We start from the raw sequence: 17677 nt of genomic DNA, 5'->3' as shown, positions 1-17677 counted from the left end.
AATACAAGTCCAGCACAGTATGGGATACCACAAACAGTATCCTATCTTTACAACCTTTCACATTTACTGTGTTCAGCTGAGGTGCTTCAGCTGACAATAACTGCATAAAAAAGCTCTGGTAAACAAGAGATCGTTCAGGTTGGTATGACCCAGGACTTTCAGGCAGACAGAACACAGTCAAACTGATCCAGGAAGATAGAAGACATCATTACAGATTTCATATTCATGGTGTCGACAAGACTTCAGCTACTCAAAAGTGCCTTTTTATGTTCTCTGCCAATTTCAGCTTCGATATGATTTCAAGGAAGACCCAAAGATAGTGCTGTATCACAATCTCAATGTAAAAATATATCAATTAATGTATTTTAATTGTCATAGACCAATATGAGAAAATAATTACTACCTCATTTCAAATTTAGCAATATTTCTAATCTTAAGAGTCTGTTTATCCTGTTAGCTACTGATTCAAGCACTGTTTAATGAATCAGTACTAACAAAACATGTTCATTAACCAGAATATTTGTACGCCTGTCCTAATTAAGCTGTAATCTCTTGGATTCGCAATTAGTAGACAATAGAAATACCACAAAAGATACTGCAGTATAAGACTGGTAGCCTATATCCTCATTTAAAATCTTGTTTTTTCAGGAAAGCAGTGATTTTAAGAAAATGTTTAAATTGTATCAAATTCAGAAGACCTTAAGCACATGGTTTTAATCAGGCCATTAGGGCTCAATAATGTACTCATTAACTCATTTCACCAACTTCAGCTCAAGCAGGAATGTATCATCGTAAATTAAATGGCAACTTGTACTGTAAGTAGCCTATTTTTTTAAAACTTCGTTATCACCATGAAGCTCAGCATCAACATTGGTTCTGAATTGCAGATATATATAAAACACTTGAAAATGCACCAAGTATAAACATAACTAAAATTTGCATTAAATGCCTGCTTGTATCTCCTAAAATAGGTGTCACAGTGCTGTAATTACATATAATTTATTATTTCTCTTTCATTTCACTATATGGAACCTTTTCAACAGCAGTTACTTAAAACTCTTACTAGAAAATCAGAGTATTTATGCCCAGGAGGTTTGTACCGCAAAACTGACCTTCACCATCACATGACAGTACTTGAGAGAAAAATAAAAGTACGAGGCCCTCGTGTGGTAGAAAATGGGCGTTGCTGCCACTTAGACCATCTTAAACCATCTTTGATCAGTAAGATCCCAATAAGAGCAGGTCTGTGAATTGAAACACTCGACGCTGAGGACCTGATGTCCATACTGTTTGCATTTTGGGGTTTGTACTTTGTACTATCTTTAGTCTAGACTGATAGACTGAACACCTGCTCTAGTCTAGAGCAACAGCCTGAACACCCAGTAGCAAATGGAAACACGAGGTACACTGCTGAAACATACCTCCAGTTAAATTTTATTCAAAAAAGAATCCAATCTATTTCCCTGCTGTCCCACAGTGTACAGAGAGCAACATCACAATATTAACGGAAAAAGCTTTCAAGCAGTTCTCTTATATTCAAGGAATAAAAGGTGATAATGAAGGTGCTGCACAAATCTACATATATGAACAAAACCATAAAACTAATCTTAATATAACAGTACACAGAAAGATTTTTAAACTGTATCTTGCATTTTTACATATGACATCTGATGGAACAGATAGCCATGACAAACCTACAAGGAATATTGTAGCAGTACAGGAGAGAAGAAAAGTGGCCAGCTCATAAGAAAAGAGCTGAGAGGGTGATGTTCAGTAGAAGCAGGAAAAAGGAAAGTTAGTTGGTTTTGAATCCAGGCTATAAATGACATGACACATATAATTGGAAATTTCCTTTAAGAGACACTAGAAGGCTAAATTTCATATGAAACTGATTTCTTCTTTCATAATTATGGATAGATATGGAAATAGAAACAAGACATTCCTCACAAACCTACCACTTTTTTTCCTGGTAAGTATCAGGTAGAATTGTCAAGTGCATCTGTCTTTTCATACTTAAAACTCGGTTGACCTATAAAGTAGCTAATGTTAGCACTGTAGATTAGGCACACTGTTGCCTAAGAGCAGCAAAATAACTTCAAGAACACTTAAGACCGGAAAGGTACTAGTACATTATTATCCAACTTACCCAATCGAGCTTGTCTTTCAGTTCATAACTCAATTCAACAGCGGAGAACTATTATTGCTCTAAAAAATTTAAGGATTGATATTCTCAACTTCTAATCAAAAGCTTTGTAGTAACAAGACAACCACTTTCTGTTGAAATCAGTGTGAAAGTATAGTCTATACGAGCATCAAGAGAGAAAGAAGTGCTCCCTTCTTCCTTCCACAAAAAAGTGAGAAAAAAAATGAATAATTATATTTTTAAGAAACTTCAACATACTTGCTTGACTATTTGTAGCTCCTCTGTTAACTGTTTCTGTAAATTCACAGATTCAGACAATTTTTCCTTTTTAAAAAAAAAAAAAAAAAAAAGGAAGAATTAATGATTAGGTCTGAAAGAGTTTTTCTTCCTAAAACCCAGTTAGCTCTTTCAAAACTACTGGTAGCAATTCTTAACTTCTGTCAATGTACTTACTGCCTTCTGTACAACTACGTTTCTAGGCCACAACATATGTCAGTTAATAATGTTGTATAATCAGAAACACACATATTTTAAAAAGTTGTGGTGAAAATAATAAATAATCAACAGCTTTTATAAAACTTGTGACAAAACCAAATTTTAATCTTTAAAAGCTAGTTTTCCAGAGAGTTCGTTGATAGTGTTTAAGTTTCTTCAGCATCTGAGGATTATTTACTGAACATTTCTGTGCTATAAGAAAAATACACATTTTAAGTCTCTTGTTACCTAGCCACCTACAAATGAGCAGAATAAAGACATTTTTGTGGCTTTAACAGATTGCTGTACAACCTAATATTCATGTCAAGTTATTTTCAACATCATATGTTTGACCATTCTTTCACTCACCTACTGATACCAGAAGCCTGTGGGTACACCACTTTATGGAGGTTAAAAGTTCTAATGAAGTTTAAAAAAAAAAAAAAAAAAAAAAGGAAAAAAGTGCTATAAAAGCATAAAGATTCTCATATTGAGTCATACCAAGGGTATTTCTCACTCAGTATCAAGTATTTGACTGTAGATTGTTAAAGGAAGAGTATAAGAAATGAGACAATTATAGATTGATCATTGCCTGTTTTCGACATCTTTAGGGACTCATAAGTATTCACTACTTCAATGTTCAGTGTAAACTGGGTTCTCTCAGAAGAAGTTTTCAGCAGAAAAATCTTTGTGCACAGAATGAAGAACAGATCTTTGGGTATATCAACCCAATGTTTTTGTAATCTATAGCAAGAAAAAATTATTTTGGACCAGAAGGCAATTTGTAGAATTGCCTGTATCCTGGGATCAATTTTCCAGTCCTGCCCAAGAACACAAGTTAGGTGCGCTGAATACAGAACCAGAATTTTTTACCTTTTGGCTTGTCAAAAAAGAAATTCAGGAGGACAGGACCATGGATGTAACCCAGGGTATTAAGAAACAACATATTTGCTGCTTTAGGTCTTATGTATTTTGCAATGTCTGCGAAAATATGTATTAATTCTAAAAACAGATTAATTTATCCTCCAGTTCTGACTTCTTTCAAAAGTATTAGCATATGCTCAGACACTGCAGTTACTAGGATTACACATTTTTAAATAAAATTGCCATGCAAATCAGTCACTTCTCCAAATTCACTTTTGTGAAATGTCTGCTTAGTCTCATTTCTCTGTGAATCAGATTAAAAAATGCATTAGTATTCAGTATAACAAATAATATTTACTGTCTCCAGAAAGATATTGTAGGCATACAATTTTCACATGTAATTAGGACTCTTTCTTCTGCCTTTTTATTTATTCATCAAAAATTGACCAAAAAATTCAAAAGAAAAACAGTGAATTACTATCTACACTCAAAAAGAAATTAGTCTCTTGAATAATTTAAAGCAAATAAAAATTAAGTATTACCTTTAATTTACTAATTTCTTTTAAAGCCTCATTCCTTTCTTTCTTAAGTCTTTCCATGTCATCGTCCAAAGAATCACAGGTTACAAACTGTGCATATTTAAATACATAAGGTTAGAATGTATTGCTAACTGTATCTTCCATAATATTTAACATCTTATCTTAATGTCTTATAAAATAGAGAGGTCAATAAAATGAGAGGATAGTCTTTAAAATACATTAAATCTCTGAAAATACTGAAAATATTTAAGAAAATTCTAACTTATCTTCCAAAGGAGCAATTATTTTTCCTGTTAAAAAAGATTAACAGAAATATTTTTTAAAGTACCAAGAACACAACACTAATAGCCCCTGTTTTCTTCAATATTTTAAATAATGCATGATTTTATTTTAGTATTTCTATGCTACAAATGCTTTCTTAAAGTCACATCTCAAATAAAGTGATTTCCACTGTCGCAGTAGTTCAAATCACTGGGCCCAGTAATTGTTTATCACTCACACAGGTAGTAGCAGTATGTATTCCATTAAGAAACCTCAGTAAATCCCTGTTGTCCATGCTTCCAACAAATCACAACATAATTACGTGAATTGCTCTCTGCAAAGTAGGTTGCTTTAAAAAGCTTCACAGAAACTAGGTTATCTCCAAGAACACCATGATATGGACCTGTTCTAAACACCTGCCCAGGATCTGGAGTAATCTTACATATAATAAGCTCTCCAATAATCTCCCAACAGTTAAACACTGTAAAGGCATATATTTTACCTGTGAATCCAGTAAACCAGCAATTTCATTGACCCCAAATGTTACAGATTCTTGGCCATCATCAGTTGCATTCAATTGCATAGAGAACAGGTTCCTTGAAACTTCAACGAAATCTAAAAAACAGTTTAGATTTTGTTGCTGTAGGTCAAAGTTCAGTTTAGTAGCAGGATCACTAGATGCAACACAACTACTAGTATCACAATGTATGGCTACTCTTTTATAAATGCTGCATCTGCTCTCCATAAGCTTTCTAAAGGAAAATATGAAAAATCAGACACATCTTTCTGAACAGAAAAATTTGTTAAAGCTGGTAAGAATAAAAATGTTCAAAACAGGTCTTGGGATGAAATATCCCTGAATCAAGTTGTGAAGGAGAAATGAACACAAAAGGTGAGGTTCCCCTTTAAAGTACCTCGTTAGAGATGCTTGACCTTTGGCAGACCCCTGTGAAAAATTAAAAGAAATCTGCACACCTGTTATACACCTGCCCTTCCCAAAGAATTGACCTTACTAAAGAAGACACAGTGTCTCTGCAGGAAAAAGAAAAAATTTCATGCTAGCCCACAGCTTTGCAGGTTTCCTTTGCAGGTTCTTTAAATCCCTGATAGAGACCAGGTAAAACAGATGTTGACCGAGTTGAAAATTTTAAATACAAACACTGCAGCACTCTTGATCAACATGGCTTGGATTACCGCTTCATTTTGAATGTATAAAAAAAAATAATTCTGGTACAATATTACAGAAAAGTAGAAATATAAAGGTCAGTTTGTTTACACCACATAAAATCTGATGGAAGATCCAGTATCTTTCTTAATAAGGTACTTGAAAAATCCAGTGTCTTTTTGGATGGTTAAGTACAAGAAAAGATTTTTTCATATACTAGTGTTTGATACTGTTTTTCATAAACTTTAGGAAAAATGAAATTTCCATCACTTTTAGCATCAGAACTATCATCTGTCTCACAGTTTATAAGAAATATTCTTGAATTGTTAGTGTTGCCTACCAAAATTGTCATAACCAACAGAAGCAACTCATTCCCATCAGAATTTGGTTTAGCTGGAAGAAGAATCATGATGGTGTCCATGCAAATCTCTTTCTATACGCAATACTTGAAATGTTCTCGCTTCTCACAAACTAAACAAGTTAAATAATTCATCAGTTTAGTTGCTTCAAGAAGTCTCTTCAACCATCAGCACTCTCCCAAGTAATTTTTGGAACAATTACAGTACCCTATTGTCAAGGTAAAAATTTAGGAATTTGTGAGCACAAAATCAGAACTTTCTCAAGGCTTCTTTTAATTAGATAAATTTGTGATTTGCTTTCCAATTACTTATTTCAGAACTCCAATCTTATTTTTATACAGTAGAATAAGGTTCTTGCCTCAAAGTATCATTTATTTGCAGTAGCAACCCAGTACCGACAGGAAATATATTAATGGTTATTATCTATCATTTCTATATTCCTACATTTCATTATTTTCCATGGTAATTAACAAATTATTACCTCCTAAAGACACTGTTCCTTTAGAATCTTTCTGAAGTTGATGCTTTAGGACTTGCTGCTGTTCATCTGTGGGCTGAATCCCAAGATAATTCAATGCCTAGAAGGAGAAAACTTATTTTGGAGAAAAAAAAGAAAGGACTAGGGAGAATGACTGCAGGGACATGGGGCAATAATTAAAGAGCTATACTTCAAAGAGCCTTTGTATCATAGTACACTGTCACTGACAACACTTTTATTCCAGAGACACTCGGTGACTCTTCCTTCTAATTGAGAGATGTTCAGATATTATTTAACCTTGAATACAGATGAGTGTAATAAGCAAAACCCTTTGTCCTTAATAACTGCCTTAAAAATCCTGAGGGATGTTCAGATTCACAGGAGAGTTAATCAGTAATTAGATTAACAAAACCAGTAATTTGCTCAATGTATAAAATGAAATATTGGCCTGCAACCTGAAAGAACTATCTGAATAGAAAATTTGGTGTATATTTTATACCTTAAAGTTTGTCAGCCTAGAAATATTCTCCAGATGTCTTTCATGCATCCTGAAGAGGGAGAAAGAAAAACTCAAAAGATTGCAAGTATTTACCCTCTCCAGCCTTTCTGCTTTGAGACGAATAGTAGAGTTCCTTCTTTGCAGCTCATAATCATCATTCTGGCTGGGGGCAATAACTATGAAAAAAAAATAAAATTAAACAACGATGTAGTTGTAACTATTGCTTTCAAAAATTTGTTCTGAAGCTCTGCTCATCAAATGGATGCCAGCTAAATACCCACTTGCCACAAATAATATTTAGATTGACTTTTTTTTTTAAAAAAGACATAATTGTAATAAAAATTATGGGTATCAATCACTCAAAAACTACTTTTTCACATCAAAAAGTGACAGGTAGCAAAGCGACCAGGAATAACTTTGAGTGATCCATCAAGCATATGGCTTATACTTGTGGTATTTTCTCTTCTCTCAGAGATACACAGTTACTGTGGAAACAGAAGGGGAAACACACTTGTGAATTCTGAGAAAGACCTTCAAGACACACCCTCAGCATAATCAACAGTTCCCAAAAGCATATCTAGTGATCTGGAAAATACTGTGGAAAGAGAAGGAATGACCTGTTGCCAACTAAGGGCTGTGTGGAGGTAGCTTAGACTGAATTCCAGCAGGCAGCAGGCTCCTCAGTATTTTTTCCTGGGGAAGAACTTTTTTCCAAGAACTACCATCCATTTAGCCATCATACCCTCCTCTCCAGTCCTTATAGTCAGAAATACCAGTTTTCATAATTTTAGCCAGTTGCATTAATAACTTTATAGTGCATATATTTCATTTCCAACATAGACGAACAAATAAGCTGAGGAAAGGGAAAGCAGCTAACAGTACTAAACAGCCCATATGCAAGATTTCAGAATAACTGTTTTTTTTTTCTTTTTCTTAGTTTTAATGGAACTCAGGGAATGCAGTCACAGCTTTGTCATGTTTCAGAGGCACTGGTGGATACAGCACAAGAAGCAGCTACCTGTGGAAGCCTTTGATCACAGACAGTAGGCAAAGGGAGCAATTAACTATCAATTTATTTGGATTTTAGATGTATGTAAATAGAACTAATTCATTGACTTGTTTTTTGCAGAAGAAAATGGAATACTTTTTTGCATTCATTATTTATAAACATAATTTAGATCTTAATTCATTACTCATTAATGGACTAGAGAGGTACTGAAACCAAAACCTGCATTTGAAAACTAAAGGATCTTGCAGTTTGAGATTCTCTCTAAAGGAACAGAAGGAATTGCATAGAATTCTTTTTTTTTTTTTTTTTCAGTTTCACAGCATATCTGTTTCCAAGCTCAAAGTAATTTACATTCTCTTTATATGCCAAAAGCATAAACCAAAACATCTTGAAAATCTCTGACACTAACACCTCTCACATGCTATATTAAATTCTGAAGACAGTGGGCTAGAACCTCAGCTGAATTGGCACACTTCCTTTCAACTCAGAATGAAAAGCCTTGTGTATGAGTTTGTGCAAGAATTCCTCAAAATTATGCTGATTTTTCTTACAGCATTAAAAAAAAATAAAATCTAAGAGCTACTTTAATTTTTCGAGGTTATCTATTAAAGGTTATCCTTGAAAAAGGGCAGCATGAGGGAACTGGGCAGCTTTGACTAAGGATGTGCTATTAAATAAGACTAAAATGAAAAAGACAAGAAACAGTACAAACTGGAGCTTCAAGTATTTCTGCTTACCACTCAACTAGCTACATTATGCAGATATGTTAAGAAATTTGGCCTTCTTGGTCTCTTTAAGCGACAATGAATCTTCTGTGTATTGCATTATATTAACCAAGAGTCTTATGTTCAAAATAGCCTTTTGTCTTGTTCCTCTGATTTAGTTGTGGTGTTTTTCATGATCAATATGAGAAAACTGTGTGATCATTAAACTCCAGGTGTATTCAATACTACATTTCCACTTTCAAAAGTTCACATTCAGTCAGGTCACCCTTCAAAGAAGGAAGCCAACTGGTCAGATTTGCAATATGGAGACTGTTTAATTTAAAATTAGGATATCTAATATGGGCTAAAATAAATGCAGGTACAATTTAAATAACATCAGTGGAGTGACATCTAGAATGAATCAGATCCTGTATGTTTGTCCTTCCTCTTCTCAGTATATTAGACATCAAGATGAGAAGCACAGGTTATGCTTACTTACTATCGCCTGAAGAAAAAGAATATAGTTCATGTCTTCATATAGAAATAGAGAATGAAATCAGTTAGATTACTGTGTCAACTGAGACTCATTATTATGTCTGACTACTACATTTTCACTATTTGTAAATACAATGCATATTTGTTTCCCAAAGGATTTACAATTGTTCGGTTCACATTTGGTTCTGACCAAATTCCACAATCTGTATTTTTCCTTAGTGTTGTTTTCAAAATATATATTTAGAGATATGATTTAGAGATATGAAAGTGACTATTGTCTTTGTTTGAATGTCATGAGTCTCAATCATAAATATACACGTATATATTCTATTTGTTATTAATTGAAAAACTGTTAAAGAGGTCTGCATGTTATTTCTATCCTGCCAATATGCTGCCTTGATTTAAAAAAAAAAAAAGTGCAAGCAGTATATATCCACAGAATTTCATCAAATCAAGAAAGCACAGTTTCTATGGCAACCTAATCTTGATCTATATGTGAGTCTTCATTATCTAGTTTCTACTGAGCCTGTTATCATTACTGCTGTATAGCAAATGTTGTGATCACTCTTTTTGTTTGGTTTCAGGTGCTCGTTAAAGACAACGTAAGTTACATTTGACAGAAGCTACTAAACAACCCATTGATCTCAGTCCTTTATTTAGTACTACAAAAATAGTGCAATATTCCTTTTTTTAAAGACTACTGAGTCTCACTATGTACTATTTTCTGTATGACAGTTATTGAAGAAAAAAAGGGTGGCAGGGAATTAAATCAGCATTTACCAGTGGCAGACACATCAGCAGGACTGCTGTCTAGGGAAGTAATTGGAAATTGCTCTCCCATCTTGACTCCAGTTTCCATCTATGAAAGAAAATCAAAAGTCATGAAATACCATTTCTGAAGCAGATCAGAAGCCAAACTAGAAATATACATTAATGTAAAAGAGAGGGAGAGGAAGGAAGACCGGGGGACAAATAGGGCTGGATAGATCAAAACAAGCCTAGGAGAAAATGGAAGGCATAGAGGGGAGGTGGTGGTGAGAAGGAATGCCATTCAAGAAACTTAGATCAGGGCCTTAGTTAGGTTTTGAATATCTTCACAGATTAAGACACCACAGTCTCTCTAGGCAACATGTTTCAATGTTTATCTCTCTAATAGGAAAGAGAAATGGGCAAGAATTTTAAGTACAAATACAAGAACAATTGAGAATCACCTGTTTTGACTTTGTGTTTGACATGGAACATTTTATTCTTCCTTTTTGAAAGAGAATACTTCATTTAGTTTTAAAAATGTGATAAATTGAAAATGGTTTTTTAAAAAATTGAAATAATAGTTTAAAAATCTTCCTTCTTATGGCCAACATTACTTCTTTGCACTAGTGGTGAGCTGTATGAATTAAAACAGCAATTGTTCCTTAGCTGAAAGGGGAAAAAACCCACATTCTTCTAGGATTCTGATTTTTAAGCAAGAATCTTAGCATCATGGAGGAAGTGTAACTTGTGAGATTGTACTGTACTCACACATATGTAGTAATCAGAGAGTACTTTATCTCTGAAATACAGAACTCTCTCTATATATATCTCTAATTCTGAAACTTCACTCCCTAGAGAAACAGTAAGGAGAACTTTGTGTCTAAGAACATGGTTAATGCTTGTTTTATTTGATTTGTTTTCTTACCACAAGTTAACTAATATTCTTATTCCTCTCATCAGTGTGGTTTACTCTACTGTTATACAACATGTTTTCTGGAAAAGTCTTGATATTCCAAAGTATTAATATTGTGCAGGAAAAAGAGCCAGTCATTTTCTTAGTAGAATGGAAACTGGATTAAAATAACCCTTACTGAAATTCCAGTAAAATTAGGAAAAACAACCATTTGCTCACTTTATACTAGGAGGCATAAGTATACTCACAGCATTTGGAGTGAATGTTGAAACAAGCTTCCCATAAGGAGATGCAAGAGAATTAAATACTGCAGCCTGTTGCTCTCCATATGCTACAGAACACGTTAAGAGGCTGGAAGGACATTGCAGATTCTCTAAATAGCTGGGAATATTTTTTTGTCTAATAAAAGCTATCTCCCAAAAGCTTTCACACCTAAAATTAAAATTAAAAAAAAGTTTCAATGTATTGTATACTATACTGTTCATAAGATTATAAGTTACTCTTGCAAAAATTAGATTTTCCCAAACACTGTGTGTGATTTTCTTTAATTATTTTTCTAAACGGATGTTCTATTCCCCATCATTAGAAAAGGCAAATATTGTGATTTTGGGTTTAGTTTTTTTCTTTTGAAAGGAATGAAAGTATCATAATTTTATGGGTCTAAAAGGTGCATTTGAGTCTTTTTCTGTGAAACAATAATGCAATTGAATATTTCAAAAAATTAATATCCCCTGCATTTCCTCTAAGTACATGAGATGACATTTTGCATTAATCTGGTCATAAATACCATATAATAGACCATTTTGGAGGGCTACCTGTTTAACAGTAACAGATACCTCATCTTTGTTCTGTTGATTATACTTTTCGCCTCTTCATAGGAAACACCAATCATTGACTCTTTGTTTATGGATACAAGTTGATCTCCAGGCTTCAACCGTCCATCCTAATATAACAAAAAAACCAAATTTTATATTAATTGCTAACACTATAGAAAGAACAGTATAATCACAGCACTTTACATATTCCTCTGGATCTGTTAAGAAGTATCAAGAATGGCTATACATTTTGTCTGACAATCTTCCAGAAATAAATAGCAGATCAAACAATAATCACCATGATAGCAGTCATCAGACAGAATGGATCTCAGATATTGCATAAAGAAGAAATTTGGACCCAGAGACATATTTCTGTTAAAACAAATGAACCAATCAACCACAGACAGTAATTTTTCCAGCAAGGAATACCAACCCATCTGACTACAGGAAGCTTGTTTACTAATTAATTGAGCTGTGAGCTGGATTAATTTGTATTTTAAAACCAAATGTTCTCGGCTATACATGGGACTCTTCAGGCACTTACTAGCCATATAGATCTTAATGAGAAAACCAGACTAGTCTATTAGGAATTCACCAGTCAAGACCACGATAGAAATAACATTGTCAACTTTGTGCTTCTGTTCATTTCATTGCAAACTTTCTACCAACACAGGAACATATCACATTTCTGTCTCAGAGACTGTAAGACAAGACTTTACACATGCTAGGCTAGATTTCTCACTAAGATAAAGCTTTCTTTACTCACATTTTAAGAGGCTTCAACAATTTAAATGAAAATTCATGTCATTCACCTATGGTTACAGAGTTAGTTACGACATTTGTCTAATATAATACATATCAAATTACACATAACATGTCTGTGTTCTTCAGCTCTGAAGAAATTAATCACAGAACCAATCTGACCATGTGAAACAAACCGTGTACAGAAGACAACACTTAGAAAATAAGTAAAATACCTTTTCAAGACCAATATAATTTTACGTATTTCACACCCACATACCATAATTTTAGCTGTATTATTTCAAACCTACGATAGCACTTTACTAATTTTTTTGTCACTTAGTGTTTTGGTTTTAATTAAAGAAAAAAGTTGTAGACCTTTTATTTCATTTGCATCCAGTCTATTAAAAGATATTAATTTCAATGCTGCCCTCATGTGGTAGAGATTTAAAATATGCTTGCTACTTAGGTTTCTCAAACAGCATAACCAAGATTGAGAATTTATCTCTACTATTGCTAGTATCCGAACCTACTGCAAATTAATGTCTCAGTCTCAGTCTATCAATTATGTGTGATAGGCTTTAAATTATATGTTTACAATGAGAAAAATGTTTTAGAAGCCACAACAAAATAGGAGAAATCAAAAGAAGAACTATTCCCATTTATCTACTAAAAGAAGTCCTGGAGAAACATTACATTTTTTCCTTTCATATTGGCATTGTAGGATTAACCTCAGTCTACAAAAATTCAGTCACAAATAGTTATAGACTGTTTTCAGGCAAAGCTCATTGCCCATGAAATAACTCATACTCTCTTGCTTGGCAAGAGGCAAAAACTGGTTATCTACCCATCAAAATAACCATAACAACTCAGGATGCAAAAGGAGACACTTGGGTAAACAGTTTTGTGTACTTGAACCAGACAGTTCTGTTATTTATGTTTTAAAACTGACAAGCCCTCCTGATTTACATATTGCATTTGTCATAAATGAAAACAGTAATCAGTACTGATTCATACATTTTATTAGTCTGCACTATCAGAATTTGTTTTTTCTAATTTGCCTACACAATGCTTTCCAACTGCAAGACTACATCTAAATTAAGTCTGAAGTGAAAATGATTTTTTGAATGTCCAAGAAAAAAAAAAGAGATGCAATCTGTAGCTCTGTCCCATCCTTGTTGATTTACCTTGCATCATGCAACCTCTTAAAGAAGTTGATTTCTTAATTTTTCATACATAAATTGGGGAATAACATCCTCATTTACTTCAAATGAACTCATGAATAATTTTCATTACCATGTAACCACACTATGGTGCAATGAGATAATTCTGTTTAAAGAGAAAGCAGGGAGAAACACAAACAATATTTGTATTTAAAACTGTATATATAAAATACTAAAGAAGGTACTAAATTAAGGCAAAAATACAGGTGACTGAAGGGGAAGGGAGGGAAAAAAGGTCTTTACCTTATGACAATCACCACCAGGTATAATTTCTTGAATATATACCAAAGGCCCTTCATTTCTGTTAATTCCTCCTACAATATTCAAACCTAAGTTTGTTCCTTTGCAAACAGAGATAATCTGAAATGCACTATCCCTACAAAGAGAAAGAAAAGAAAAATAGAATTATTTCATGGAACTAGATACTCAAGACAAGTGATATTGTATCTTTATCTTACTGATTTCACAAATATGTATTACTGCAACAAATAGAAATAGTAGACATTTAATCTTGATGTTCAAACCTTACACTGCCTGCTTACTACAAAATCAGCAACTTCAGGTGTTACTTCCGGCAATTACAAAAAGAATTGCTGTCTTATTTTACAAGGTGAAAAGCTCCTCTTTACAGTATATATCCAAGGTTTATGGGAGTACCTAGGTACATATAAACCAGAAGCATTAATTCATTAGGAGACAGTAAGGTCAAAAGTCAACCTGATTAATCTACTTCTACCGTGTAAGCAATAAATAAATGAGAAAAATAATGTATTAAAACTGAAAGTTTGCAATATCAATGGTAAATTACAGGATTAATAAATAAATAAATAAATAAATTGAACACTTAGTTCTCAACCCCAAATTTTCCTGATCAGCCAAATATAGAATTTTCTACAGCTCACACAAGAGAGTTACAATCAGTTTTGGAAATTACTTTGCAAACTTTGGGGATGGTGCTGAGACAGAATTATTTCTGCTGATGGTGGTGATATTATCCTTCAGATGCAACTGAGGACTCTGTGACCTTGAGGATGATCCAGAAGAAGGGCTGTCTGTAGATTTTGCTTAAAGAAAAGAAATAATGAAAGAAAGAAATAAAATACACATTTGGGAAGAAGCACAAATTTCAACTCATGTAAGTAAGTTCAGTAGGACTATTTTCACGTTAGAAAACAAACAAACTATAAGCAACCAGACAACCAAAAGAAAGCTTAAGTCTACACAGCTAAGAATTGCGAACCACCCAGGGTTCCAGGAATATTTCTTAAAAACATAGCAAGTGATGATTTTTTTTTTCAAACTGCGTGCAAAAAAAAAAAAATCTCAACTGACTCTGTTAAAGAATAATCACTCATGCTATACAAATGCATCCTAATCAGCCAACAATTTCACAAGGATTATAATTGAAGGTATTCCAGCTCAAATTTTTAGTAGTACTTTGAAATCTTCTGGTACATTTAATCTACAAATACCAAATACTTTTCACATTATTCATCAACTAAAATTGCTGAAAGTACGTGGTAGTATATTTATTTTAAGAGTTGAGGAAACTGACAGAAAAACCCCTCAAGTTATGTCTTTAGACTACAAACTAAAGTCTAAGTAAACATGTGTGTTCTGCCTAACTTTCAGTCACTTCCTCCAACATACCCCCTCCCAAATGAAAAGAGCTTTAAGTGCAAGCTTCTACTTCACCAAAGCATGACTACCATCCTACAGGGTTATGTCAGGCTAGGAAGCAATCTCTCACCAGCTAATAGTTGTGTTGGAGAACTTCTTGCAGAGTTGGTGTCACTGTGAGAGCCATACTTATCCATCAGATCAAGAAATTCTTTCCTGTGGCAACAAAAAGATCCTCTTTGTCAGGATTTGGCATTAGTTTAAATGTGCCCTTTGCTACTGTTTCTACTGAACAGTTACCAACCCTCAGAGAAAGAAGCTCAACGTCAACTGAAAGAGGAAAGCCCTGTCAAACATTTGGAAGAGGCAAGAAAAAGATAAGGTGATACAGAAGGATAAGGATGGAATAACAATAGACTATGAATGAAATGAACTATTGGTAGAAAAGCTTAATTATTACCTCTCTTCACCCTGGATTTCAAAACTTGAAAAACTTGTAATTCAAGTCAACTACAGATAATGAAATGGTGGTATTGCTTAGGTCCAGAACAAGTTATTTATATTAGAAGGCATCAGATAATATACCTATTGCATACTTATATTTTTAAAGAATGCTTTCAGTTCAACTACACGGAACAAGAACCAAGAGACTGGCAAACAAAGATGTGGCACTTCAAAAAAGAGGATAGAAGAAATATTTATTAATTATTCAAGAATAAGTAAAACAGATGCAAATTCTGAACTTCTATTTAGCTTTCTCAGAAATCTGCAGTCTGTTTCACCTGAGGTAGATATCATTATACATTAAATATTCTATGTACTCTTTCATTATGAAATACTTTTTAAAAAGCCCCAACAGATGACATAAAGGACAATTCTTGGTTAGGTGCAGTGTTGGAAAAAAAAAAAAAAAGCAGCAGAAATTATTTACAGAAACCAATCATATTATAACAGACTGGCAAAAAAGAAGCAAAGACGTACATCCTGTATTACATGCACTAAAGAGAAAACAAAACCTCTTGATTAATTTAATACTGAATGCAGCCTACTTTTAAAAAAATGTTTATAATCTGAGCTATCACTAAAGTGATAACAGATTAAAAAAATATAAATAATCTAGAATTATGTAAGCCAGAAACATCAGCAAATTAATATTATAGAATATTAGAGAGAAAACATAAATTAACTGATTACAGGGAAAGTTCTGCCCCAGTAATTCCACTGACTGCAGAGGGTTGTTGAAATCTGCTGGATGCATCACTTTTTAAAAAAATGACAAAATTTATTGAACTAATGCCAGACCCAGGGAACACACATCAACACAACTGAGTGTAAATCAAATAATCTTTTAGCACAGGAATGTACAGTCACAAGAAATTCATTCACAGGTGTCTGAGTGAGGGACTGTATGTAATGGCAAATTCTGCACAGGCCCTTGGGCATACCACCAGAACGGTAAAAGGACTGATGGATTTTAATTATTCAAGGAGTTCAGAGGAACTAGGGCAGGATGCTTTAGATAAAAGCTGATTAAGAGTGAACCTCACATATATCTAGGCAGTCCGAAAAAAAGGGGAGATCAGAGGCTACAGAGTGATTTAAATGTCTATCAAATACGAAAAAATGAAGGAGCAGGAAGAGGAAGCTTATATTGGACAAAAGGCTGAAGGAATTTAGCCCAGGAAAGGCAAGTGACAGCATATACTCTTGTGATGATGATCAAACACAGTTACATAACAGCCATTTCCTCCAGAGATTTAAGTCAAAAGGGGATACAGACCTGGATCCTAGTACTTCTGATGATTCTCTGCCAATATTGGTTTATATGTTTAACTTTAATGAGCTAACCAGCTTAACTTTTAAAGCAATATTTAACATAAATGTCCTTCTAATGGATGTATTTTGGACCACCTGCTGCAGTGAATGGTTTAACCTACTTATCCAAACTAATTCAAAGCTCATTAAAGACTGAAAAGCAAACTTCTGAGGGGAAACAATAACTAAATGACCTTTTTTCAGAAGGCAAGACCAGCTTAAATCATACAGTTTTCTGGTAATCTGGGTCTAATGGATTCCTCACTTTTTATTATTTTAAAATGTGAGAAGTATTAAAAAAACTATCACAGCAAATAATTTTAATGGTATTAGCTGGTAACATAACATTTCAATCCTCTTCATTAAACTGAAATTGGCCTGAGCTTGCTACTTTAATTCATGCAAATGGTCTCAGAATGAACTGGTATCAAATACTAGACAGAAAAATGTGACATGTGGTGCAATTTTGTCATTAAAACTAATCTGAAAGAAAAATACATGCAAGCCCACCCGCCCAACCTTAGATATAGCACTTTTTATTAGTTTTGAGGTTAAAACAATGTTTTATTTTTCTCTTACTTTGCTTCTTCGTCTCTAGCAACTAGCAGAGACATGTGATTAGATGCTGATGCTGTTCGCAAAATGTCGACAGCCCTAGAAGGGGGGGGGGAAAAACCCAAATAAATATACCAGGGCACTATCAAGAAGTACATGGTGAATAATGCTAAAAGAGCAGGAAAACGGACAAATTCTTAATGTAGTTAACCATTTTGACTGCCAGATACAGAGAAAAAAAGCTTGTCAGCAGCG

General features: G+C 33.8%; 1 protein-coding gene across 8 annotated transcripts in view; it reads right to left on the bottom strand.

Annotated features, from left to right (window-relative positions):
• Nucleotides 1-17677, bottom strand: part of STXBP4 (syntaxin binding protein 4) — an 80266-nt gene that overhangs the window by 50966 nt on the left and 11623 nt on the right. For 7 of the 8 annotated variants that reach the window (XR_012631556.1, XR_012631557.1, XM_074889236.1 and 4 more), the window contains 12 exons: nt 17447-17521; nt 15183-15268; nt 14367-14496; nt 13676-13808; nt 11490-11596; nt 10902-11085; nt 9771-9849; nt 6876-6958; nt 6287-6383; nt 4784-4896; nt 4024-4110; nt 2402-2467 (listed from right to left, as the gene is read on the bottom strand). Coding sequence is in view for 6 of the 8 variants with exons in the window: in XM_074889236.1 (XP_074745337.1) it covers nt 2402-2467; nt 4024-4110; nt 4784-4896; nt 6287-6383; nt 6876-6958; nt 9771-9849; nt 10902-11085; nt 11490-11596; nt 13676-13808; nt 14367-14496; nt 15183-15268; nt 17447-17521 (1240 nt within the window). In the remaining 2 variants the exon portion in view is untranslated. The remainder of the gene's footprint in view (nt 1-2401; nt 2468-4023; nt 4111-4783; nt 4897-6286; nt 6384-6875; nt 6959-9770; nt 9850-10901; nt 11086-11489; nt 11597-13675; nt 13809-14366; nt 14497-15182; nt 15269-17446; nt 17522-17677) is intronic. The other variant, XM_074889240.1, reaches the window with a different exon arrangement.

The sequence above is a fragment of the Strix uralensis genome, chromosome 19, assembly GCF_047716275.1.
Source record: "Strix uralensis isolate ZFMK-TIS-50842 chromosome 19, bStrUra1, whole genome shotgun sequence".
NCBI lineage: Eukaryota > Metazoa > Chordata > Aves > Strigiformes > Strigidae > Strix > Strix uralensis.
This window is presented reverse-complemented; position numbering and strand designations above follow the sequence as displayed.